Raw genomic sequence first — 26319 nt, forward strand, 5'->3', positions numbered from 1 at the left:
ACTGACTTTTCATGGTTTTGAGATAGTCATTTGAATTGGACCTACTAATATTTTGTTTGATTTGCATGCTTCCTTGTGAGATTTTTAAAATCACTAAGATTTCTGCCAGAGTTTGTGAATGTGTATTTTCTTGGTGCATAGTTCCTGTATGCTATGATGGGGATGTTTTGGATTTGAGGTTTTTGTGCATGGTGAGAGAGATGATGGCATGCAAAGAAATGTGTAGTGTTCAAAATAATCATAAATACTTTGGTATTGCTTTTTGTGGGATTTAAAAATATAATAAACTTGACTTTTATATTGCATCATTCTACAGCTTCTGCTATTTCTACAGACTATAAGTAACACATGTTACTGTCACTCACTTGATTGGGACTTGAGAGTTGTATCATGCAGATGGGGAGATTCTGATGGTAATAAGTGATAGTTTTGACCCTTGGGCGATTGCTTGTGAGGGGTTATTTTGAGTGGGTGTCATGGGGGCCAGTCCTTTTCGGGATGAATAGTCTAGAAAAATGAGTTGAGGGTAAGGCTGATCTGATGCAGTGAAATCTGGGGCTCTTGTAATGGGTGGGTGAGTTTGTATGTGAGCATATTGAGATGCTGAATTCAATAAGGTGGTTTTAATGTTTTTGTCAGCATGTTCCCTTGGTGATGAATTTTCTTGACATATGTATATTTCCATTTGAAATTATGAATGATATGAAAGATAATAAGTTGTGTGGGACAAGGATTAGTCAAGTAGGCTGATAGTTAAAGGAGGCAGTGGGTGGGTAAAGTATATGTGGTGAAATGCTGTAGATTAAATATATGGGTGACGACAATACTGCGGTCTGTTATGTAGGTACAAGTCCCATATTATCTTAAGGATGAGTTTATTGATGTCAGGGAATGAGGTGGAGGTGAGCTGTGTCTCTGTTAAGTGTTTAAGTTGGTGTGTGTTATGAGTTCTACAATATTTAATGCTGAATTTAACACTTATTAAATGTAATAAGGTACACCAGTGGTGGTCTATTTGAGGCCAGCCCTGCCACACTGATAAAATGACTTTGGGGATGTTCCACTGTCATAACATGTAAAACATTAAATATGCATGTCCTACTTGCTAAAGGCCATGTGCCCTGCCCTATGAGCCTCGAGAGCACACCTTAGGGGCTTCTTATAAGTATTAAAAAGGAAGGTTTAGGCCTAGCAAAAGATTTATTTTGCCATGTCAAAATGGCAGTGTTAAAACTCCACACACAGGTTGCAATGGCCATGTTTGGAATAGAGAGCACAAGCACTTTACCACTGGTTAGCAGGAGTGAAGTCCTAAAGCCAACAAAAACTGGTTATGCAAAAATAAGGTAATGAAGGCAAAAATCTGGGGGAAGACCACGCAGAAAATGGCCTTGAGGATAATGATACTGGAATTGATGCAGTTGTATGTTGGTGAAAGTATGGGAAAGGTGTAAGAGGAATGGTTTACCGAGATGCGGTGTATATATGGATGGTATGTTGATCAATGTAATAGTGAGCTCTTGGGCATTGTATACCATTGTGGGTAGTGTTTTGTTTGAAAGGTTGTTGGTGGGGAAAAGGTTGGAGCCTATGACTATATTCAAGCAGTTATTCTGGACATAGAATTGAAATCGGTTACTTCTGGTCTGAGGTAAATTTAAAAGGGTGCAAAAGAATGGGGAGGTGCTCATTGAGAGGCTGTTTTGAGCTGCCCTCTCTAGCAGAATTTGGAGTTGTATATGAAACCATGTGTGATCTCTGTGTATGCAGGGGATAATTCTAAGATGAGTGAGAGATCTGATGTGCCTGAGGCAAAACTTGAGGGAATTCCAAAAAAACATGTTGTGAGCACTCAGATTGTACAAACATAGGATTGTTACCCGAGAAAATGTGAAACCTGTACAGCAGAATTTGAGAAATGTTCCTTTAATATAAAGGGGAAAAACTCAAAGAAATATTGCAGGTTTCTTGTCCCGAAGACATAATAGAACCTATTAAGTGTTCGGATCTTTTTATTCTCTGTGGTAATTTCATTGAAGTAGTACAAAAGAACTTAGAAAAGGTGTACACCTGCGTTGCCTAAGTCATGCCATTTGGATCAACAATTGTCCACTGCCGTATTTACAAGAACTGTTTGTGACTTCTAATGCAGTGACTGTAAAGTCACCATTTGAATTACTAAGGGGGGGGAGTTAGTGACTTTTGGGTTGATTTACTGCCAGGAAAAGAAATAAGAGTTTGCTGAGGACATGGAATTTAGGGAGAGTGTAAATAGATATCAGAAGAAAATGACACAGGAGATGAGAACTGAATGGATGGAAGTAAGTCTGCAATTTTGTGTGGGGCAGAGGGTGAGCATCAGAAAACCTGGTGTTGTGTCAAATGGTTGTGCAAGTTGGTTTGATCGTCTGAGATTAAGCGATAATGAAATCAGCCTTCAGGCATGTTAGGAATTTGCCTATCAATCAATCAGGGGTTTATGAAGCGCGCTACTCACCCATGAGGGTCTCAAGGCGGTGGGGTGGGATGCAACTCCGGATCAGACGAAGAGCCAGGTCTTGAGGCTCTTCCTGAAAGTGTGCAGAAAGGGGGAGTGTCTGATGTTGACTGAGAGCTTGTTCCAGGTCTTTGCTGTGACGTAGGAGAAGGCTCTTCCACTTGCTCTGGTTCTGCCGATGCGTGCGTGGGGTCTCTGCCAGGGTGAGGTCGGCGGAGTGGAGGTTCCTTTTGGGTACGTGGAAGGAGACTCTTTCGTTGAGGAATTTGGGTCCGATGTTGTGGAGGGATTTGCCTATGATTTTGGTATGTGGAAAAAGAGAGGAGGTACCATCCAGGAAGTGTGGGAGTGGTGTTTTGATGCAGGATAATGTATTTTGGCACATTAACAACACAAATTTGGGAATGACAGAGGACACTGGGATGGTGTGGGGAGTGGTTTGGTTCAAGAGGGGATGGTGCCTTGTCTCGTTGATGGGGATGTTCAGATTGGTGGTGTCCAAGGTGCAGGTTAAAGAAATATTGTTGCAAAGTGGAGTTCTGAAATGACGGTCTGGTTCAGGGATTATATTTTAGCTTAAAACTCTTTATATTTAGCTTATATATACATAGTTTGAGGGAAATATGTGGTATGGCAGCGTGTCGATTGATGAGTGAAGAAGTAGAATGTAGAGTGTTGGGTGAGTTGTGAGGTAAGAGTGAAATATTGATGTTTTGTATAGATGTTGGAATGTAAATTCAGTTATATGTTGGTGAGCTATATCTGTGTTCAGTTGTACCACCTGCCACTCCTTGTTGTTACTCATGTTGTTACTAGATGTACCACCTGCTACTCCTTGTTGTTACTAATGTTGTTAATTATAAACTTAGTTCAACTTTATGTATTTTGTTAGAATTATGAGGAAGTGTTCAGTTTTGTTGTAGAATTTACATTTTAGGCATTAGTATTCTCCCTCAATGTTTCTTGTTCCATGCCTCCTGTCAGAGAGTCAAGGCAGATTAGCCTGATATCTTGCTAGAGAATGCTAGTAGCCTTTTTGGCCATACGTAATCCTCAAAGCATGCTATTATTTGTGGTAAAGTGCTTACCAGTAGGGGGAGGGTGAATTGAGAACAAGTACCTTTCTTTTAGTACAACTTGTGAAACAATACCAGACCTCACTGCAGCCTACTTGATAATCCTATTCTGCGCAGGGCCTGTTTAATCAATCTCAAAATCTTCAACTCTGTCCCATTTCCCACTGGCACCCAGCAAAGTGCTTAGATGACCAGCCGAAAATGATGCCTTTGTTTAATAATCGAGACAGCGGTTTCGTAAGAGCTGCAGTTTATTGATTATCTTCTGTTTTTTACCAGTGTATTGTAAACTACAGTAGTTGACCAAGGATCATCGCCAGTGCGCTTCACTGGATTTTGAGAGAGGGCTGAATGTTGTTACCTGGAAGGCAGTCTGTTTCCCCATAGTGTTAATCCGCCTCTTAAAGGACAGCTGAGAGCCAATTATAACGTTCATCTTTCTGACTATCTTATCTGAGGGCTGAGCCGTGCCTGGAAACAATGGACCAACGTTAGATGGTCTCTAGAACTAATAGCTCAGTCTATTTTTTTTTAGACCCCTTCAATGTATGGTTGATTTTGAGGTAATCTTGCATATCGGGTAAATTGATGTAGTGTGAAGTAGTTTTGTCTAATAAAAAATCTCATCATTATTACAGGGAATTTATAATTGATGGGCTGTCAGTGGAGAGGAACCACGTTCTTGTTCGAATGAATCTTGTTGGAGGACCATCCGAGCGAATCTTGCCCTCAAGGCTTCTTCGCCAGGTTAGAGGAAAATAATTTTTCTTGTGTGACGTTCCCAAGTGTTTTTTAAAATAAATGCAGTAAAGAAAATAGGTGGTTCTGCTTCGCTTCATTCCCTCAGAAAACCTCCTTGCATTTGGGGAGTAGTAGGAGAGGGCCGGGATCAGCTTTAGGTTAAAGGAGGGACTTGCTCCTCTCTGGTGCTTTATTTTAAAGTGTTCCTGTATTTCCTATGAACTAGGTAGAGGGTGTGGCATAACGACCAGAGCGGACGACTTTGAAGCTGGGGAACCAGGTTAGAGTCTGGTGGGAGGCTCAAGCATACTGTGATTCTGGGCAAATCCCTTAGGGCCAGATGTACGACAAGTTTTTGCGGTCGCTTAGGGGTTTTAGGCCCGTTTGCTACTGCAAAAAACGTGTGGCCCATGTACCAACCCTATTTTGCGAGTCGCTAATCAATTAGCGACTTGCAAAATAGGGTTACCGACTTGCTATTAGGAAGGGGCGTTCCAAGGGCATCCCTTCCTAATAGCGACTCCAAAACCAATGTATGAATGTTTTACAACCGCAATTGCAGTCGCAAAGCACTTGCAGTTTACCACCCTTCTCAGAAGGGTGGCAAGTCACTCACAAACGAGAAGGGGTCCCCAGGGGACCCCTTCCCGTTTGGGAATGCGAGCGCGATTATATTTTAAGGGCAGGCAGTGGTCGAGGGACCACTGCCTGGCCTTAAAACATAAAACTTAGAAGTTTCATTTTGGTTTTTTAAATGCATAACGGGCTACATTTAATTAAAAAAAACCTGCTTTATTTAAAAGCAGTCGCAGACGTGGTGGGCTGCTGACCCCAGCAGGCCACCATCCGTGGGAGTGCTAGCCATTCCCAATGGTGTTGCAAATTGCGACTGCCTCATTAATATTCATGAGGCATGCAATTTGCGACCCCATTGGGAATCGCAAAGTGTCTCAGACACTGTTGTACATAGAATTTTGCGACTCGCAAATTGCGACTTGCAATTTGTCACTATTTGGGAGTCGCAAAATGCTATGGTCGTACATCTGGCCCTTAATATCCCCGTGCCTAAAATGTGTTTCGTTTTTTAAATGAATGTGTCTTTCTGTAATGTAACTGGTGGTCATGTAAAGCGCCATGATACCTTCAGGTCCAGTTTGCGCTATATAATACTGCATTGAAAAAAAGACACACATAAAAAGCCTATGAAACCCAGCGTGCATTACCTGTTCTTTAACAGTGGTAGAAGCCTTTTCTCCGGTGTATCCCCAGCCTTATGCAAGTCCACTGTGTATCCAATCTGCCATCTGATATAGGTGTGTGTCTCATCAGTATTCACACTGTGCATTGTTTGTTAAGCAGGTTTCCTTAAGTGCTGCGCTCCCCTGCTGCCCTTGCAAGGATGAGATAGAAATTACTGTCAGCCCAGAAGAGGCAGCAGGATTGATGCGCAAAATTGGAAATACAGTATTTCTCTTGAAAGCTGTAATTTTGCTTTCAGTGATAAAATGGTAACATCAAAATTGGCAATACCGGTGATTCAGAGTTAACTGTTACAAATGGTCTGGCTCTAACAGCGATTGGATTTTCTATCATTTTCTTTTCCTTTTAATTGTAGCAAATTGGTGCATTAAATTGTAGTATTCAATATGACTTTGACAGACTCAGCAGATGGCGGTAGCAGAAATTATTAATATCTGAACTTTTCAGCAGACTGCGGTAGGAAGCCTGCAATTAAATTATCTCACTGTTTCCTCTTTATCGCTCCTTTGTCTAGGGCAACGATCCATATCCGTGGCCAATGTTTTCATCGTGCCCTGTGCCTGAATTCTATCTCTCCGCAACCCCTAAAAAAGCAGACGCGATACCAGGTAAATTGCACTTACTAGTAATTGCTGATCCATTGAAATGTGGGTTCATTGCTGTTAATAACATTCATATCTAATGCACAGTGAGGGATTCTGTTTTTTCTTCTGAGCTCGTTGCCTTTCACTGTACTGCTTCTTCTTTGTGACCATGCAGTTTAGAAGTACTCTTTTTATTCCACCAACCACAGAGTGAACTCTCTTCTGAAGCAGATTAGATATACTAGTAGTAGCAATAACATATTCCTTCATAAACTATGCAAGCATATCTATGGCACAATTTGTTTTGAAGAAATCCTACTGATGCCGGAACCAGTTAATGATTCACTCACGATCTCTCTTTCTCCGATGCTCCTAAAGACACTTCTCCTTAATTCCTCATGCTGAATGCCTCGCATTTTGCTCTGTTAGCTCCACTTCACAGAGTTTCCAATGCTGAGACTTTTCATTACTCTGGGGCTCAGAGCTAATGGGAATGACCGTTGAAATCTCGAGCTCCCCCTCGGTGATGAGGGTATACCAGGGAATGGGTAATCCTATGCCCAGTTCTGTGGTTAATATGCATTCCCCCTATAGTTTCACTCAGATATTTTAGCTTGTTTTGCAGACTGAGTCAGTGGGTGGAATGCACCGTGCATTCGGATTTTTCTGCAGATTTTGTAATTGCTGATTGTGCCAGTAACTCTGTTAGTCTCTAGGCCAGATGTATCAAAGGATTTTACCCATTCTGTGTCTATGGGAAAATGTGTTCGTACATATGGCCCTCTATCTGGAAATCAATGAATAAGTAAATGGTGTGGACTGGAACATGTTTCTCTTCAAGATTGACCTAACCTGCAAGCAGAGTGAAGATGCACCGATCCTCAAGAAAAGTTTGATTCCTTCACCTAGTTAAAGTACAGAGTCTTGGCCACCAGACAAAAGGTCTGATTGAGAGTTTGGCGGACAGGCATTATTTCACAAACGTGATAGATATCCCGGCATTCTGCCACAAACGTGACCGATATCTCAACCGCCTTATTACAAGTTTATTAGGAAATAATGCACTTGTAATAATGTGGACGGGATATCCATCATGTTTGTGATGGTGCACCCATCTGCAAAAATGTAAATTAGACCCAATGTACTAAGTTCACTTCCTGCCAGTGAGGTATTGATGCATCTCCATCAGTGACCGTCTCACTTTGTCATGGAAGCCACCATCATTGACTCAGTGCAAAAGGTGTAAGTGGCAACCTGCAAGGTCAAAAAAAGAACTCAATCAAAAGAGGATCTATACAGCAGTGCCTGGCAACTTCTAACTGCACACTTTTGTCACTGTCTCTGAGAAGATCAAGAAGTTTCCACAAGCAGATGATCTTTCTGGTTGTAGACCAACCCCCTGCTCTGGAGGCTCCATTAGATCGTCAAGTTGTATGCTGCTCCTCATTTAGAGACAGAGACCACAAACCACCACTACACTAAAGGGAAGAGCCAATCAGTCCTTCTGAAAATGGTGCTGACATGTCAAGTCCACCTTTCTCCATGGATGTGGACCAGTAGGTTGAAGCCTTCACTTGCTTCAGAGACTTACATCATGGAGTCAAGACCACCTCTTCCTATGAATGGTCTGTATTGGAACCCCAACATAACTCCTCTTCCACTACAGAGGTTGAGCCCTACTTACTGCAGCCCCAACCTGACTCTTCTTTCACTACAGTGGTTGAGCCCCACTTCCACACTTTTCAGGTCAGTGTAGTGATAGGGAGTGTCACCCTGTCAACAAGCGTAGAACCTTGGCACAGGAAGAAGCATCGAAGACAGTTGTGCTTTACTGTTGCTGCCTTCCCGGAAAGCCGCTCCAAAACAATGCATAAAAAGAAAGCAGATGCCCCAAGAATCATTTGCCCTGCCAAGCTAGCTTCTTTGGTTTGGTTGGTTGGTTTGTGAGGCTTGATCAACTACAGTCACACCCTATGTACTACTACATGATCCTGTCACCTGCTCTGCTGACCTATTGCTAAGGAAATATGGCTCAGCACTGTTACCCATGGTGCAAATGTTGGGGTTTCAGATGTCTGTCATGTGGTGCATCTTCTCATGATACAGCCTAAAGCTAGATGTTCCCAATTGTAGACTCAAAAGCGGACACATCAACATTGTCTTTCCCTTCTGATGAGCTTCAGCCGGATCGCCAGTTACCATACTCCTCCCAGTCCTATGTAGCTCTGGCTGTCAGCAAACAGAAGTTTCTAGGAATACTAATTCAAAGTTGCCAAGCAAAGAAAAAAAGATCTTTGACTTACCGAGGCAAGCGTTGCTGGTCAGGCAGGAAGAGGCACCTAAGAGTAATCCCCGGCCCCCACCACAGTGGAAATATTTCCTTGTCTTGCAGCCTGCAAAGTCCGTTGGCACGGCTGTAGTGGTTGCTAGCTGTTGGAGTAAGTGATGGACTTAACACTGTGAAAAGACTCACATTAGTTTTAAAAATGAAATGATGTGAATCACTTCTTAGATTTGACAGTGTTGTCTATAGTAATTAATTGTAACTTTAATGTTTTTTTTTATTTTTGCTGTAGCAATTGAAAAATTAATTTGACCCTTGATGAAGGACTTTTTGTGGTCTAAATTGCATTGAACATTCCAATGAGAACTCAATTTGAAATACAATGTGATTTTCAAGAATTACATGTATGGTCTAATAATATAGATAGAATTCTAAAGAAATACTGTTTGTTGAATGTGTTTGATAATGCAACCGAAGGACAAAAAGAAATACACATTAAGTGGGAAAAATTGATTTTTGCTGCTCCCAATGAAACAACTTACAAAGTTGGGTGTTGCACGAATTCATATTTGTGTGTTTCTTTGCCAGGGACGATAAGCTAAAATTGAGATGCCCATGATTATAACAGCCAGAGGCTCTGGAAAGTATCATTTGTGACAAATAAGATGAACATGGTCCTCCCTTCTTCCAAGGCTATGAAGAATCTTGGTTTTAGAATGAATAATTACCATTCCTTTGCAGTCTAATCCGGACTGTCACAAATGGCAGCCAGGGCTGTTTTCCTTGGGTCTGGTGCTCTGAAATTCAGTTGAAAGCAGGAAACGTTTGTAGCAGTACCAGCGGCTAGCCTCTATGGGAGACCACACAATGGTCTTGGCTTTTTGAAGGTGGGACACCTTCTACTTTTTCCATGTACTTTACCCCTTTTTAATAAAGCAGGCTATACTTTGCACGCAGTAGAGGCATGCTGTCAACACTACTTACTAAAGTATAAAAAAAAGTGTTGGATATTCCATCCATCACTTTTTTTTCTTGAATTAATCTCAGCCAGTGATAATTACTCAGGGCTGCATCCCAGTCCATCGTTATTTTTCACCCCATGCCACCTCAGTTTTGACCCAGCCATATGCAAATCAGACTTAACCCTACTCCAGTGGGAACAGTCCATACATTAGGATCTGGTGTGGGTTCTGATGTCTGACTCCGAATCGACTTCGGCTTGATCTTGATGTCACACTGCAAAATCGTGGAAATTCAACTGGCAGATTCCATACAGGCTGGTTTCAGTCCTATCCCTCTTCTAGAGAGGATGTGCCCTAAGAGGCTCCATTGTCTTTTTGACTCAGATTCTGATCATAACTTGCCTGTGCCCAGAAATGAAAGTGATGGGGATGCTTACACCCCCCACCCCATCATGACAACGATCATTTTTTCATAGACTTACATGAGGCCAGTGGGATTGATACCTTTCCTGATTCAGGGTTAACTCAATTTGGCTGTCTAATGTCAATTTCAGTGGTAGTTAGGCATGCAGCTGAAGTCTTGGGCCAAGAACTACTCTCCATGGAGGAAAAGACAAATGTTCTTATTTAAATTGTGCATCATGAGGCAGCCACATCTGAGCCCTTGCTCCAATTCAGAGGCACTTAGTGATATTTTAATGGGCACCTGTTAAAAGCCTTCCTGCCACCACTCCCTTTGTATAGGTAGGTGGCCAGATGTCTCAGACTGGTGCCTAGTGATGTGGCTTTCCTCACAAAACACCCTACTCCTGAAAAGCCTGGGGATTCAGTCTTCAGCCACTAAGTTGAACCCCAGCTCATTCTCCATGTCTCCCCCAGTTAGAGAGGATAAGGGGATTGAGGTGTTCTGAAAAAGAATGTTCCCTTTCGCCAGCCTGGCATTGCGGTCGGGCAACACACTTTGTTTGTTGGGCCAATAAACCCATGATCTCTGAGACAAGGCCACAGAGATCTTGCCACAGGTACCTGAAGACCTTAAGGCATCACTGGCTCTCAACATTCAGAACAGTCAAGATGAGGTCAAATACATGATGATTTGTGCTGGCCCTGATTCTATAGATTGTCTGGGAAGGATGCTAAGATGCACTCCACATGATTCTCTGGAGACATACAGGCCTCTCATAGAAATGCCTTTCGTAGGCTCACATCTATTCTGCCCAAAAGCCAGCTCTGCTTCAGAACACGACCTGGAAAGTAAGACCATGACACGCTCCCTGGGTCTCTTGCACTCTGCCAAACAGTTTCCTCACCAGTTTTAGAAACACAGAGGCTATTCTACTGGGCTGGTGTATAGGCAGGTCAGTCTCCTCAGACTCTGGTGCAATCCCCCCAGTCCTTTAAAGGCTGGGAACGAGGATCAGTCAGACAAAGTGCATGCTATCATGGGCATCAGTCTTACCATACCCCTTTACCTATGGCAACAGCCATTATGAAGATTTAGCTTTCCATCAGTGACTCTCCGCATCCGGTCTGAGAAAAAATCCATTATTTTCTTCCCAGTGTGGCAATCCATCCCATCTGACAGATGAGTCCTCTACATTGTTCAGTATTGGTATACCCTACCTTTCATTTCTGCTTTGCCGCCAAAGCTTCCACCCCTCATCGGAGCGAATCACAGGGGAACACCTGTCCATTCTGTTGCAAGAAGTACAGGTCTTTGCTCTCCAAATGAGTCATCGAGCACGTTACAGACTAGGCGAGGTTACAACTCTTGCTCTTTTCTTGTAGCAAAGAAAGATAGATGCTTTGTCCTTCCTTGCTTTATCTTAGTCCTCCGAATTCCTTCCTACAGAAGGACAAATTAAGAATGCCCTCCCTTGCCCAGGATTTGTCTGCCCAGGATCCAGCAACTGCATGGTAGCCTTGAGCCTGCAGGAAACATATTTTCATGTAACCGTCCTGTAGTCCCATAGAAATTACTTGTGGTTCAAGGTAGGCCAGGAGCATTGTCAGTTTGGCGTCATCCCCTTCGGCCTCACCGGTGCCCCTCAGGTGTTCCCGAAAATGAAAGTGATGGTCACCACTCATCTTCAGAGGTCGCGGATACCAACCTTCCCCTACCTCCATGACTAGATGTTGAAGGCAGGCTCCCCACAGTCAGTCGTAGACCACCTTCAGAAGACTACAAACCTCTCCTGGCCTAATTTGGGTTCATGAGCAACTAGCTGCAGGTGCCACCGACTACTTTGCAGAGGTTTTCTTTCATTGGAACTGTCCTGGATATGGTACAGTTTAGGGCCTTCCCTCCAGTGCAACAATTCCAGGACATTTGAGTTATGATTCCGATGTGTCAGCCTTGGGCCTGGATCTTGGTGGGAGCAGGTCTGAGGCGTCTTACCTTGTTAGCCTCCTACATCCTGCTTTTCGACTACACTAGGTGTCTCATGCAGGCTCTGCCATGGAATCTGAAGTCACAGTAGGCCCCAAATCCAGGGCAACCAGTGAGATGCCATCTAAGTTTTGGAGGTGACTGCAAGCAATCTGCAGTGGTGCCTGCTTGACCACAATTGGATAGGAGGCATACCCCTCTCACTTCACGACCCAGTGCTGATGACAGATGTGTTATTGCTAGGTTGGGGAGATTATCTGGTGGAGGTAGAGATCACAGGACTCTGATCTTCAGCAGAAACCCGGCTTTATATTGTTCTGTTGAAGCTGTAGGCCATTTGTCTGGTAGTGAAGGCATTCCTGCCCGTCATCAGGGGTAGGTTGGTACAGGTCCTCAAGGACAGTACCACTGCCATGTGGTTCTGCAATTAACAGGGTTGAGTGGGGTCCATGGTATTGTGCCAAGAAGCTCTGTGCTGGAGCATCAGGGCATCTCACTTATTATGAACCACTTGGAGGGATCCTTAAATGCTGTGGGGAAGGTGGGTGAGGGGGTGGCAATCCCAGACAGCAGTGCCTGATGGGTCACAAATGGTGTCTGAATACCAAGGGGGCAAAGGGCATCTCCCAACAGTGGGATAACCCCTGGCTAGATTTGTTTGCCACCATCTAGAACATCAAACTTTTGAGCATTGGAGTTCCGACGGAAGCTCTCCCTATGAGACTCATTCAGGCTTGAGTGGAGCACTGGGTTCCTGTGTTCCTTTCAACCTCGGCGGGTTTTCCCCTCAGTGCGAGTTGGACATCCTGAGTCTGCTACTAGGCCCCTGTCTGCATCTTTGCTGTCTCCACCTCTGTCTTTACATTCCACACAGGTACACGGAACATCGACGCCGATGATGACTCCATCAACACTGGCGGACAAGGCAATACCCATTGTGCTGTCCGACTGAGAGATTGCGCCGTCCCGATCTTGACCGAGGCCACACTCAGTGTCCATCGAGTCACATCCCTGGACTGCTCCACCTGAGCCTCTCTGTTTCTGTGTTCCACTAGATAGATTTAATAGTCTGTATTTCCTATTTGGGCCAGGCTCTGGCAATGAGTATGATGCGGGAGACCAGTTTGGGCAACCCTACCCTGCAGACAATTGGTATGAGGACCTCCAGGATTACAGTGGCCTCAACACCTCTTGTGATTCTGGCCTAGTCTCCCCTCCAGACTGTCCAGTGAGGAAATTGCTTCCTTCACAATGGTCATGCGGTGGCAGCTGAGGTTTTTGACCTTCAGCTGCCCACCTTGAACGTCAACACTAACGTGCTAACTGAAGTTGTTCAAACAGGGCAGGCCAATACTGAGCCCTCACTGCCCTTTATTGAGGTCCTCTTCTCACCGAAACTCTTTTAGGGGCCTTGGCCAAGTCTTGTTCTGGTCCCACAGTGAATCACCAGATTGCTCTGTGCCATTGCCCTGCCACCAGCAACCCCGCCTATCTGACTGAGCACACATGTCCAGAGAGCTTGGTGGTGCAAGCTTTCACTAGCAGGACAGACCAGAATGCTTTCCCGACTACTCCTCTGGATAGGGAGCCTAAGAGGATAGAGACATGTGGAAAGAGGGCATTTTCTTCCACAGGTCTAACTGTCTGGTCAATCTGAAAGAAACACGTTAGTTAGATTCCTCACCTTAGAATATCCCCAGGCATCAGACTGGATCCGGAAGATTTTTCGTCAGCAATACCCCTTGCGCGTCACTAGGCGTCGTCTGCGGCTCCGCGTCCGTCGTCGGCGTCGTGCGCCGGGATGACGTCGTCGGAGTACTTAGACGCCGCCCTCGGGCGCTGACGTCAGTTCTTCTTTTTTCCGCGCCAGTAAGCACAGATCCGGGAGAGCTACCCCTTTAGTCAATTTTTGACTAACTTTTTGATCCTGTCTATCGACACCGGTGCCGGTAGGATGCCTGGGTTTAAAGCCTGTACGGACTGTAGCCGATTGATGTCGGTTACGGACCATCACCGCCGGTGCCTGTACTGTTTGGGCCTCGACCACGACGCGGAGTCGTGCTCGGACTGTAAGGCCCTGACCTCGAAGGCTAGACGGGAGCGGTCCCGTAAGCTTCTCGAGATTCGCCACTCGGCTCCGCGCGTCTCTCGATCCCGGTCCAGGAGGAGGTCCAAGGATCGGTCGCGGAGCCGCAGCCGACGTCACCATCGGTCGTCGGGATCAAAGTCTTCGGGTAACTCGAAGCATTCCAAGAAGTCCAAGAGACGTCATCGCTCTTCGGACTCCCCTCGCCGGTCGCGCGACTCGGTCGAGGGTCAGGGTGGTTCCACCCCCGCGGCTCCGGCGGAGCCGCAGGCGCCGCGTCCGTCCCCATACCCTCCGGTCCCTGGGACTAACGCGACGCCGGCGGAAGTCAGTGCCTTCCTCTCGGCCATGAGGAACCTGGCTCCGCCGTCGGCGCCCGCTGGTGCGCCTTCGGGCCCCGCGGACCCGACTGGGTTGCCTTGCCAGCCGGCGGCTCCGGCCCCGGCGCCGTTGACGGCTCCGGCCTCGACGCCGCAAGCACCCGAGGGACCCGTTCTCGAGTCCCCGTCGACGCCGGTCAACCTTGTCACTCCTCCACCGGCGTCGACTCCGGTTCCACCCCCGACGCCGACGTCGACTCCGCTCGACGCCGTGCCCCAGTTTAGTCCCGGTCCGGGCCCGGCGCCGGTCCGGCGTCGATGGACGCCGAGATCGACGCCGCTAGAGACACATTTTGTCTACCGCCCGGCTCCGTTACTTTCTCCTCTACACCAGGAGTCGGATGAGGGGGACTACTGGGAGGGATCCGAGGATCCTATGGCCCATCAGGCCCAACTGTCCCAGGACTGGGCAGATGAACTGGGGGAGGCCAGTGGTCTGGATACCTCGCCAGACACTGGATTCATCTCTCCTCCGACTGTGGCTTCGGAGGAGGGTGCTGCTTTCTCCGTGGTGCTGCGCAAGGCGGCCGCAGCCCTTGGGCTCGAGCTACCTGCCGTGGCTGTGAGGACGAACGTCCTCACTGAGGTGCTTCAATCTGCAGCAAGCTCCACTGAGCCTCTGCTGCCGTTCAATGAAGCCCTCACTGACGTTCTGCAGGGCACCTGGTCCAAGCCCTCCACAGTTCCTCCTGTGGACAGGAACGTTGCCAGGCGCCACCGCCCTGCTCCGGGCGACCCCAGTTTTCTGTCCCAACACCCTACCCCTGAGAGCCTGGTTATCCAGGCCTCCACCTCCCAATCCTCTTTCCCGACCGCCCCGCCGGACCGGGATTCCAAGAGACTGGAGCAGTTTGGCAAGAAACTGTTCTCATCCCTTAGTTTGGGCCTGCGGTCTTTGAACACCGCTTGTCTCTTGGACCGTTATTCCCACTCTCTGTGGGATGCGGTGGAGGACGCGCTGCCCCTGTGTCCGGAGGAGGTCCGGACACGACTTACCCAGGCTCTGGCCGATGGGAGAGATGCCGCACGACATGCCATACGTTGTGGGCTTGACACCACGGACTCGCTGGGTAGGGCCATTTCCACCACTGTGGCGCTTCGACGTCACGCCTGGCTGCGGTCCACGTCGTTTTCCGGCGATGTCCAGAGCACTCTCATGGACATGCCGTTTGATGGCACTCGCCTGTTTGGCGAGAAGGCGGACAGTGCGCTGAACCGCTTTAAGGACTCCCGGGCTACGGCCAAGTCCTTGGGCCTCTCGGCCCCGCGGTCGCAATCTTCCGCTTTTCGCCCCTTTCGTGGCCAAGGAAGGGGTGCCTCCTCACGTGCGCCTAGCCACCAGCCGCAGAACCAACCTGCGCGCGGTCGCAGACGTGGTTTCCGCCGAGGCGGATCTGGAGGTCGACAAGGTCAGCCCACATCCACCCCGGCAGCATCCGCCTCAAAGCCTTCCTAGTCCGAGCTTTCAGGCCCATTCCACGCCAGTGGGCGGCAGAGTTCGCCATCACCTGCTCCACTGGCGGTCCATCACATCGGACAGGTGGGTGCTGCAAATCGTCCGAAGGGGCTACTCCCTCCCCTTCGAGACGACCCCTCCAGCCATGCCACCGCAGCACCACCGTATCTCGGGGGATCACTTGCATCTTCTCCACGAGGAGGTTTCCGCCCTCTTGGCCAAGGGGGCCGTCGAACGCGTTCCGAGCCCAGAAGTAGGTCGTGGTTGTTATTCCCACTACTTTCTGGTTCCCAAGAAGGGCAAAGGGGGCCTACGCCCTATCTTGGACCTTTGGAACGTCAATGCCTTCCTCCGGAAGGAACGGTTCAAGATGTTGACTTTGGCTTAGGTTCTAGCTGCCCTAGACCCCGGAGACTGGATGGTAGCGTTGGACTTGCAGGACGCTTATTTCCACATCCCCGTCCTGCCGGCCCACCGGCGTTACCTGCGGTTCACGGTGGGCCAAGAGCACTTTCAGTTTACCGTGCTCCCCTTCGGCCTCACCAGTGCCCCTCGGGTGTTCACGAAAGTGATGGCGGTGGTCGCAGCTCATCTGCGCAGATCAGGGGTTCCAGTCTTCCCCTATCTCGACGACTGGTTGTTGAAGGCGGGCTCGCCCCAGACAGTCATCTCCCACCTCCAGACTATGGCGGATCTCCTGCATTTGCTGGGGTTTTCCATCAACGTGCCGAAGTCACACCTGAGTCCCTCTCAGAAGCTCCTCTTCATCGGAGCGGTTCTCGATTCGGCGCAGTTCCGGGTCTATCCACCGGAACAGCGGGTCCGGGATATACAGGCCCTGATTCCCATCTTTCGGCCTCTATCCTGGGTTTCGGTCAGGCTAGTGTTGCGGCTTCTGGGGCTGATGGCCTCCTGCATCCTACTAGTGCATCACGCCAGGCGGCGCATGCGGGCTCTGCAGTGGGACCTGAAGTTTCAGTGGGCCCAGCATCACGGCAACCTGTCCGACCATGTCTTGATCTCGGAGGGCACTGCACAGCAGTTGCAGTGGTGGCTCACGGACCGCGATTGGGTCATGGGCAGGAGCCTCTCCCTTCCCCAACCGGAGCATGTCGTAGTGACGGATGCGTCCCTCCTGGGATGGGGTGGCCATATGGGAGAGGCGGAGATCAGAGGCCTCTGGTCTCCGGCGGAGTCTCGTCTCCACATCAACCTGTTGGAGTTGAGGGCGATCCGACTTGCACTGAAAGCCTTCCTTCCCTCTGTCAGGGGCAGTGTCGTGCAGGTGTTCACGGACAACACCACCGCCATGTGGTATTGCAACAAACAGAGCGGGGTGGGGTCGTGGACCCTTTGTCAGGAGGCTCTGCGCCTCTGGACGTGGCTGGAACACCAGGGCGTCACCCTAGTGGTTCAACATCTGGCGGGCTCTCTGAACGCCAGAGCGGACAAACTCAGCCGCCGGTGCATGATGGATCACGAATGGCGTCTGAACTCCGAAGTGGCGCAAGGTCTCTTTCAGCAGTGGGGAGAGCCTTGGTTAGATCTATTCGCCACCGAAGAGAACGCGCAATGTCAGCAGTTCTGCGCGTTGGAATTTCCAAGGCGGCACTCGCTCGGCGACGCTTTTCGTCACGAGTGGAGTTGCGGTCTGTTGTACGCCTTTCCGCCTATACCACTTCTGCCCAGAGTGCTGAAGAAGATCAGGCACGACCGGGCCCAAGTCATCTTGGTGGCTCCGGATTGGGCACGAAGATACTGGTATCCCGAGCTACTCAGTATGTTGACCGATCCCCCGATACGTCTGCCCCTTCGGGAGGATCTTCTGTCGCAGCAGCAGGGGACGGTCCTCCACCCGAACCTGTCCAGCCTCCACCTCCATGCGTGGAGATTGAGCGGCGGCAGTTGATGCCATTTGACTTGCCTCCTGAAGTCTGTGATATCATTCTGGCATAAGATTACAATGGATGGTATCAGTTCCTATGAATGAAGGGGAACACAGCCACTGATTATGTGGTGTTCTAAAGAAGAGGGGTAGTCTCCTAGGATAGGTGAGTGTGTGAAGAAAGAGAAAGGTACTCCTAGGTTTTGTACGTAGTGCCCTCACACACCCTTTCGAGTGTATAGCATCATCATCGGGCAATGTAGCTCCTCGTGGGGGTGGCGCTGCAGTCCCTCACGGGCCCCAAGGGGCTCTCTAGCGGAGATCTTTTAGGAGTGTGCCACAGTGGTGAGTGCGGGTATGTGGGAAAAAAAGGGTGTCAGTGAATGTGAATTAAAATGGAGCAGGAGGCCCTGTCAGTTTTATTCGTCGGACCCCTGCTTCAGAGTAAAAGTCAACGGGGATGGAGATGCACGTATGTGCCGTTGTGAGAGGGGAAATAAAAACAAATAAATTCCCACTTCTCTCAACCCGAGTGTCAATGTGATAAAGTGTAGTTTAAAAAAAGGGGGTCGACATGTTTCGCGCTACAGAATGGTCCCTAGGGGATCCTTAGCGCTTCATCAGGACCAATTAAAGAAAAGACCAGGGATCAGGAAAAGACACACTGTATCCCTAGACAAACCTGATTATGGTAATGATTGGAAGGACCCGTTCTTATACTAAAGTCCTACTTCTCAACCCTCCCCTCGTCTTGGAAGGGCTCCGTCGGTAGTGCCGCGCTGTGAAGTTCTGTTCTTCCTTCACGGGACCGGAAACCTACCCGTCCTGTGGTACTGCCGGTAGCATTCTGGCAGCCAGGCGTCCCTCCACAAAGACGGTATACGCCTGCCGGTGGAACAAATTTGTGGCATGGTGCACAGCAAAGGCTGTGGATCCCCTTTCCGCCCCTCTTTCTGAGGTTCTCCTTTTTCTTCTTTCTCTGGCCCGGCAGGGCTCTGCCCTGGGCACCCTGAAAGGTTATCTTGCTGCCATCTCCGCCTTCTTGCGGCTTCCTGATCAGCCTTCTCTCTTCAAGTCCCCTGTGGTTACACGCTTTCTAAAAGGCATTACTCACACGTTCCCTCCTGTCCCTTTTGTAATGCCTCAGTGGGACTTGAATCTGGTCTTGACATTCCTGATGTGCGCTCCCTTCGAGCCTCTTCACAATTGTCCTCTTCGTCTTCTGACTCTTAAGACTGCTTTTCTGGTAGCCATCACCTCGGCTAGACGGGTGAGTGAGCTCCAGGCTTTATCTTCAAAGCCTCCTTTTCTGTCTGTTCATCCGGACAAGGTTGTCCTTCGGCCTCGTCCCTCCTTTCTTCCGAAAGTGGTGACTTCATTTCATCTTGGGCAGTCTGTCACCTTGCCCACCTTCTTTCCGCCTCCGCATCCTTCCAAAGAGGAAGAGAGGCTCCACCGTCTGGACCCAAAACGTGCGCTCTCCTTTTATTTGGACCGCACAAAGCAGTTCCGGGTGGACGACCAACTTTTCGTTGGATACGTGGGTGCTAAGAAGGGGAAAGCTGTGCACAAACGGACCATCTCTCGGTGGGTCGTTCTGTGCATCAAAATTTGTTACTCTTTGGCAAAAAAGGACCCTCCTGTTGGGCTGCGCGCCCATTCTACTCGGGCCACAGCGGCTACTACTGCCTTGGGACGGGGAGTCCCTTTGCAGGACATCTGTCAGGCGGCGACGTGGGCTTCGCTACACACGTTTGCCAGGCATTATTGCCTTGACAGCCAAGTCCGGAGGGATGGCTTCTTTGGCCGTTCTGTCCTCCAGGACTTTCTGGTGTGATCTTGGTTCGCAGACCCACCACCGGGGATGGTATTGCTTGGGTATCTATTCTAAGGTGAGGAATCTAACTAACGTGTTTCTTTCAGATTAACAAGTTACTTTCCTTCGGTAACGATGTATCTGTAAGAAACATTAGTTAGTTAGATTCCTCACCGACCCACCCATCCTCCCCGTTCTGCGAACTGACATCTAGGGTTAAGGTTATCCTTTTCAGGCCCCTAGATTTTATTTTTGGCACCAGTGTCGGTCTTTGCATGGCTCTGCGTTCCTGGCGCGGAAGGCTATGTACAAGAACTGACGTCAGCGCGCGAGGGCGGCGTCTAAGTACTCCGACGTCATCCCGGCGCACGACGCCGATGACGGACGCGGAGCCGCAGACGACGCCTAGCGACGCGCAAGGGGTATTGCTGACGAAAAATCTTCCGGATCCAGTCTGACGCCTGGGGATATTCTAAGGTGAGGAATCTAACTAACTAATGTTTCTTACAGATACATCGTTACCGAAGGAAAGTAACTTGTTCGTTAATGCCAGTTGCTTTTAAGGCTTCTATTTCCACGCTTAAGTTCTCCCTGAGGACCTGGAAGTCCGTCGCTCCATACTGACCCAAGCTATACAAGATAGCCACGATCCTGCAAAATGTACTATCAATTGTGGCATGGATACCATGGACTCTATTGGTCGAGCTATTGGCACTAGCGTCTCTATCCATCGTCACGCTGTTTGAGATCTACAGGTTTTTCCAGCGATGTACAGACATTCCTTATGGACATGCCCTTTGGAATCGCTTTTTCGGGGACAAGGCTTTGCCCTGGAGCTTGTCTGCTCCGCCAACCACACCAACCTTTTCAACCATTCCGTGACTCTGACAGGGGAATCCCATACAGACAACCACTTAGCAGAGTTCACAGCCCTTTTGTGCCAGAGTCTGTGGCACCCACTGATCCCAAGGTCAGGGACAGCGCACCAGTCAGTCTAACAATCCACCCACCCACCCCTTCCCTCTGCAGCCATTACTGCCAAACCCTTTAGCGTGCCCTTCGTGGAGCCTAGCCACCCAGATAGAGGCAGTATTCTGTGATTTTTACCAGGCAGCAAGCAATAACGTCAGAAAGGTGGAACCTAATTATGGAGAATGGGTATGCCCTACCCTTCCTCGCTGCTCTACTGCACTTTCTTCAATCCTCAAAATGGCTGATGGAGGCATCTGTCTGTTTTACAGCAGGAAGTGTAAGCCCTTTTGGCCAAAGGGGCTATTGGGAAGGTGCCTGCATCAGAATTGGTTTGTGGTTGTTGCTCTCGCTACTTCTTGGTGCTAAAGAAATACAGAGGCCTTCGTCCCACTTTAAACCTGTGCCCTCTCAACACCTTTCTTCGGAAAGGCAAATTCAAGATGCTCACTCTGTCCCAGGTCCTGTCTGGCCTTGACCCTGGAGACTGGATGGTCGCATTGAACCTTCATGATGCTTATTTTTTTACATCCCTGTCCTACGGCCCCATAGGCGCTATCTGCAGTTCATAGTGGAACAAGGACATTTTCATTTTGTTGCGTTTCCCTTTGGCCTCACCAGCGCCCCTCAGGTGTCCACTATAGTGATGGTGGTAACACACCTTTGGAGGTCGGGGGACCCAGACCTCCTCCACCTCAACGACTGGCTGCCGAAGCCGAGTACGCCCCAGTCAGTCGTCACCCACCTCCACACTACAGTGAACCTCCTGACATCTTTGGGGTTCATTATCAATGTGCTGAAACCACACCTGACTCCTTCTCAGACGCTCCCTTTCACTGGAGCCATTCTAGATATGTTCCAGCTTCATGCCTTTTCTCTGTAAAGGAAAGTCCAGGAGATTCAGGCTATGATCGCGCTCTGTCAGCCTATGTCCTGGATTTCCATGAGGTCGACTGTGAGGCTGCTAGGACTGATGGCCTTGTGTATTCTTCTGGTCAAGCACGGCATTCAACAATTGCACGCTCTGCAGTGGGATCTTAAGTCACAGTGGGCTCAACATCAAGGGGAACTCTCCGACCATGTCCAGATCTTAGAGGAGACTGCAAAAGACCTGCAGATGTAGTTGCTCAATCGCGATTTGATCAGTGGCAGCCTCTCTCCCTACCCCGCCTAATGCTGTCACTGGTGATGGATGCATCACTGTTGGGTTGGGGCAGCCACCTGGGAGAAGTGGAGATGAGAGGCCTTGGGCCTCTGGCAGAGGGCCGGCTCTACATCATCCGTCTGGAGGTGAGGGCCATCCACTTGATGAGTAAAGCTTTCCTGCCCTCCATCAAGGGAAGGCTGGTGCAGGTGCTCACAGACCACACCACTACCATGTGGTATTGGAGGACGGAGTAGTGTCGTGGACCCTGTGCCAGGAGGCTCTGTGCCTCCTAAAATGGCTGTACCATCAAGTAATCTTCCTGGTGGTGAACCACCTAGCGGTATTTTTGAATGGAAGAGTGGGCAAACTCAGCATTGACGCCTAGTGGATTACAAGTGGCAGTTACACCCAGAGGTGGTGCAAGGTTTCATCCATGCATGGGGAGAACCTTAGCTTGATATTCTCTCACCACTGAGAACGTGCAATATCACTAGTTTGGCACGTTGGCGTTTCCTAGGCATCTCTCTTTAAGACATGTTCCACCTAAGTTGGAACTTGAGGCTCATATATGTCTTCCCGCCAATGTCTTCTGCCCCGAGTTCTGAAGAGGATGAGGAACAACCGGGCCCAGTGCATCCTAGTGGCCCCGAATTGAGAATGGAGAGTATGGTATCCAAAGCTCCTGTATGTGAGAATATGTCCTCTGATCAGGCTCTTCCTCCAGGAATATCTGCTGTTGCTGCAAAAGGACTGGGTCTTACACCGGACCTTCCGCAATCGCCACCTTCATGCTTGGAGATTGAGCGATGATGGCTGAGCACCTTTAACCTTTCTCCATAGGTGGTTGACTTTGTCTTGGTACCCAAGTGTCCCTATACAAAAACTGTACATGCCTGTGGTTGACATTTTTGATGTGTACTCCATTTGAGCCTTTACACAGCTGTCCTCTATGCCTTCACAATCTCAATAGTGTTCCTCGTTGCCGAAACATCAGCACAGTGGGTGAGTGAGTTTCAAGCTTTCTATGTCGACCTGCTGTATAGCACCATCTTCCCAGACAGATTGTTTCTGCAGGCTAGGGCATCCTTCCTTACCAAAGTAGTGATGCTGTTCCACATTGGTCAACCCATCCCCTTACTGGCATGCTATGCTCTGCCTCACCCCTCAAAGGAGGAGGAGAAAGGACACCATCGTCTAGACCACAAAAGAGCGTTGAACGTTTACATTGATTGCATGAGAGAACTCAGAGTGGTTGATCAGCTCTATGTGGGGTTCACGGTATCAAAGACTGGAAAAGCTGTGTAGAAAAGGACCATCTTTCACAGGATCATGCTCTGCATAAAGATCTGCTACACACTGGCCAACTAGCAGCCCCTGGAAGGGTTAAGGGCCCATTGTTCCAAAGCTGAGGCTTCTACCAATGCATTGGCATGTGGAGTTCCTGTTGTGGACATTTGCATAACAGCTATGTGGGCTTCCCTCAACACTTTACAAGCACTACTCTTTGGACAGCAAGGTTTGCAGAGAGGGGCATTTTGCCGCCTGTTCCCACTGGACTTTTTGGTTTGAGCCGATTCGCAGAACCACCTCCCAATAGGACTTCCTTTGGTATCTATTCAAAAGGTGAGAAAGCTGCAATTAGAAGTCTCTGTCAGCAGAATAATTTACTTACCAGAAAGAGCATTATCAAAGGCAAGTAACTTGTTCTCCTGGGCATGAGTGTCTGTCCCCCGATCAGGTTGACACTTCAGGAAGATCTTCAGTCACATTAGCTTACTATGGTTCTGCACTGAACCTGCACAGTTTATACCCCAGTGCATGGAGATTGAGTGGTAGCAGTTGACTGTGTTTCATCTACCATCTGAGGTTGTGATATCATGTTTGCTGTTAAGTACGAAAGCCATTTATACCAGGCACTGGTACTCATTTGTGGCCTGGTGTGGAGTCCGCAAGACAGATCATTTAGAAGCCACATTTTTGGATGTGTTATATGTGTTATTGTGTGATTTGTCTTTCTCCCAGCAAGGCTTTGCAATAGGCTTTACTAAAGATTATTTGTCAGCCCTTTTGAGTTTTATATGTTTTCTAGATCAATCATCCTTGTTTAAATCACCTATTGTGATGCAGTTTATTAAAGGTTTGACCTACGTTTCCTCCCAAACAGTTTCTGATGCCGCAGTAACACCTTACCTTGCTCTTGACATTTCTCATATGTACTCCTTTAGAGATGATGCACAGCTGCACCTTCTGATCTTAAAAACTATCTTCCTGATAGCAGACTCTTCTGCGTGTTGTGGTGCAACCACTGTCCACCATTTTTATTCCAAACATACTGATGCTGAGGACTCGGGCGGCCTTCTTGCTGAAAGTCATAACTTCTTTTCAAGATGCAAAGTGCGCATGATTGTTTGACCGGCCCCCTTGGGCTGGTCAAACCGTCATGCGCACTTTGGAGTGTGCTTTACATTCCACCCCTGCACTGGCCAGCCCGGCCCATCATCCCCCTCCCGCACCTGAGCAGGAAGGAAAACTAAAACGATAATGCTAGGTATTATCCTTTTAGTTTTCTTTTTTACACTGCTCACAGAGCACTAGGGCGACACTCCTCTGCCTTAGCGAATGAGCCGCCCAAGTTCTTTGTGTGAGAAATGTGGCCTGTTGCTGCCCCTCCTATTCCACTTTCCTATGTGGAACAAGGTATTTTTCAGTTCAAGCTGCATGCGTAATGTGTAAAGACTTTTAATTCTGCATATAATCACAAAATCATTTCTCCAGCATTGGATCTTTCACATATTTCCATGCTTTGAATCACCATTGTCAGGCTGAGAATCCCCACTAATCTTAAATAGTAGTAAACAGTATTAAGATAGCAACTGGATTCAACAACAGTGTTTGTTTAGTAGCACATCCACCTCATTTGAAACAATCTGAATTTCAGCAGATGAAGTGGAAGTGCTGGCTCTACTGCTCCCCTGAGTACCCACCTTAGCTTAGTTTTCTATTATGTCTTGTGTGTTCCCAAGAAGAGCTCTGCTCCAATTTCTCAATGAAATCATCCTGTGTCCATTCCAGTCTAACGTGGAACTGAACCAGCCCTAACTTCAGCTTTCCGAGAACTGTAAGTTATTTTTAAGGTGCATTTTGTGGATAATCTCCAGTTTCTGGGCCAGGCAGACTTTACCTTTGCCCCTAACTGGTATCATAACTGACTAAGAGAAGAAATATCTTTTGAAATTCAGATCTACCTATAAACACATAAAGATCTATTCTACTGATCCACATGAGCAATGTATTTATTGTCTTTATCCAGGGCACAAGGCTTTGCTCTGTAACATTTGTCAAACATTTCCATATAAGACCCTGAAGAACAGAGAGAGGAGATTTAGACTGTATGTTTTGGAAAGAAATTGAAAATACCCTCCTACTAAGGCATATGCCTCCTCCTCTATGGATGATTCAGTGCATACTGCTCCACCAAGCACTTCCACAAAAGCAGCACGAAAAAAGGAAACCTGTAGGGTTTCTAGAGTTGCGCTTAGACTCTAAAGTACCTGCAGCCACCTCCTAACAGGAAAAAACAGGAGCTTCTTCTGTAAAACAGTCTAGGAAGGACGAACTCCAACTGTGTTACAAAACAGCACAAAAATAGAGTTTCTTATGATGTTCTGTCTAAGTTCATCCTCCGGATTAAAGAAAAAATCAACGACGTTCCCATTGTCATCCATGAGGAAAGCCTTGACAAGGGCCAAGAGGAGATCACTGTCAATGGCAAAACCATTCTCGACATAGTTGACTGCCACTCCGAGGATGTCCCTCCTTCTGATGACAAGTCCAGGAATAATGACAACAGCGTTGATAATGAATTTTTCTGCAGAAGCTACATTTTCATACACCAAGGAGGCTGCAATCCTACTTAGCCAGAGTTTGGACTCCAAAACGCCTCAGAGGCTGCCTACTGTCCTACTATAAATCCCCCACCCTACCAGATTCCCCACTAGACGACATAGCCTGGATTTATGCTCTAATGAAGAGAGTGGGCAAAAGGTTCAATGTTACAATGGCTAATGTAGAGAAGTTCTACTTGCTCTACGATTTTAAGGAACAGCCAAACAAATCCACATGATCTATACTGTAGGAAACTGAGTTACTGGTTATGGGGGTGGGGTGAAAACATTAACCAGCAACCACAATTCTGGTTAGGGTAAAAGACAACCAAACCCCAAATTAATCTGTGTTTAACCGTCTAGTAGCTTGGCACAAAAGCAATCAGACTTAACTTAGAAGCAATGTATAAAGTATTTATGCAGCACTTTAAACAGTAATAAAGTGAAAGCACTACACAACAAAAATCTGTCACCAATTTAAAAAAATAGAGTAAAGTTTAATAAATCGTTTAAGACCAAAATGACAAAAATGTAATTAGTAGAACCGGCGATATGCTATTTTATAGATTTAAGGGAAGTAAAGCACAAAGCGCCACTCGCGGCTATTGGTCGTTGTAGACAGGGTTTAAGTCACAAGTTCAGGCCAAGCATGAGCCGGATACCAGGGACCAGGTTAGCCCCACTGAAAATTACTTTCAAAGTTTAGCTCGAAGAGTCCAGTTTGCAATGGAGGAAGCTGCGAGGGGCAGGGAGAGCATTGCAGATTTTTGTAGCTGTAGCGGAAAACACAACCTGGACAGTCACTGTAGTGAGAAGATCCTGATGGGCGTTGTGGACAGTCATTTATGGAGGCTAGCATTGACAGTCACAGTGGGCTGCCGAAGTTGTAGCTCTAAGTGCAGA

General features: G+C 48.0%; 1 protein-coding gene across 1 annotated transcript in view; it reads left to right on the forward strand.

Moving 5' to 3' along the window:
- The window catches only part of TBC1D32 (TBC1 domain family member 32), an 886600-nt gene that overhangs the window by 550046 nt on the left and 310235 nt on the right, over nt 1-26319 (forward strand). The window contains exons 25-26 of the mRNA XM_085611276.1: nt 4212-4320; nt 6089-6182. Of these exons, the coding sequence (XP_085467402.1) occupies nt 4212-4320; nt 6089-6182 (203 nt within the window). The remainder of the gene's footprint in view (nt 1-4211; nt 4321-6088; nt 6183-26319) is intronic.

The sequence above is a fragment of the Triturus cristatus genome, chromosome 6 (genome assembly GCF_964204655.1).
Source record: "Triturus cristatus chromosome 6, aTriCri1.1, whole genome shotgun sequence".
Classification (NCBI taxonomy): domain Eukaryota; kingdom Metazoa; phylum Chordata; class Amphibia; order Caudata; family Salamandridae; genus Triturus; species Triturus cristatus.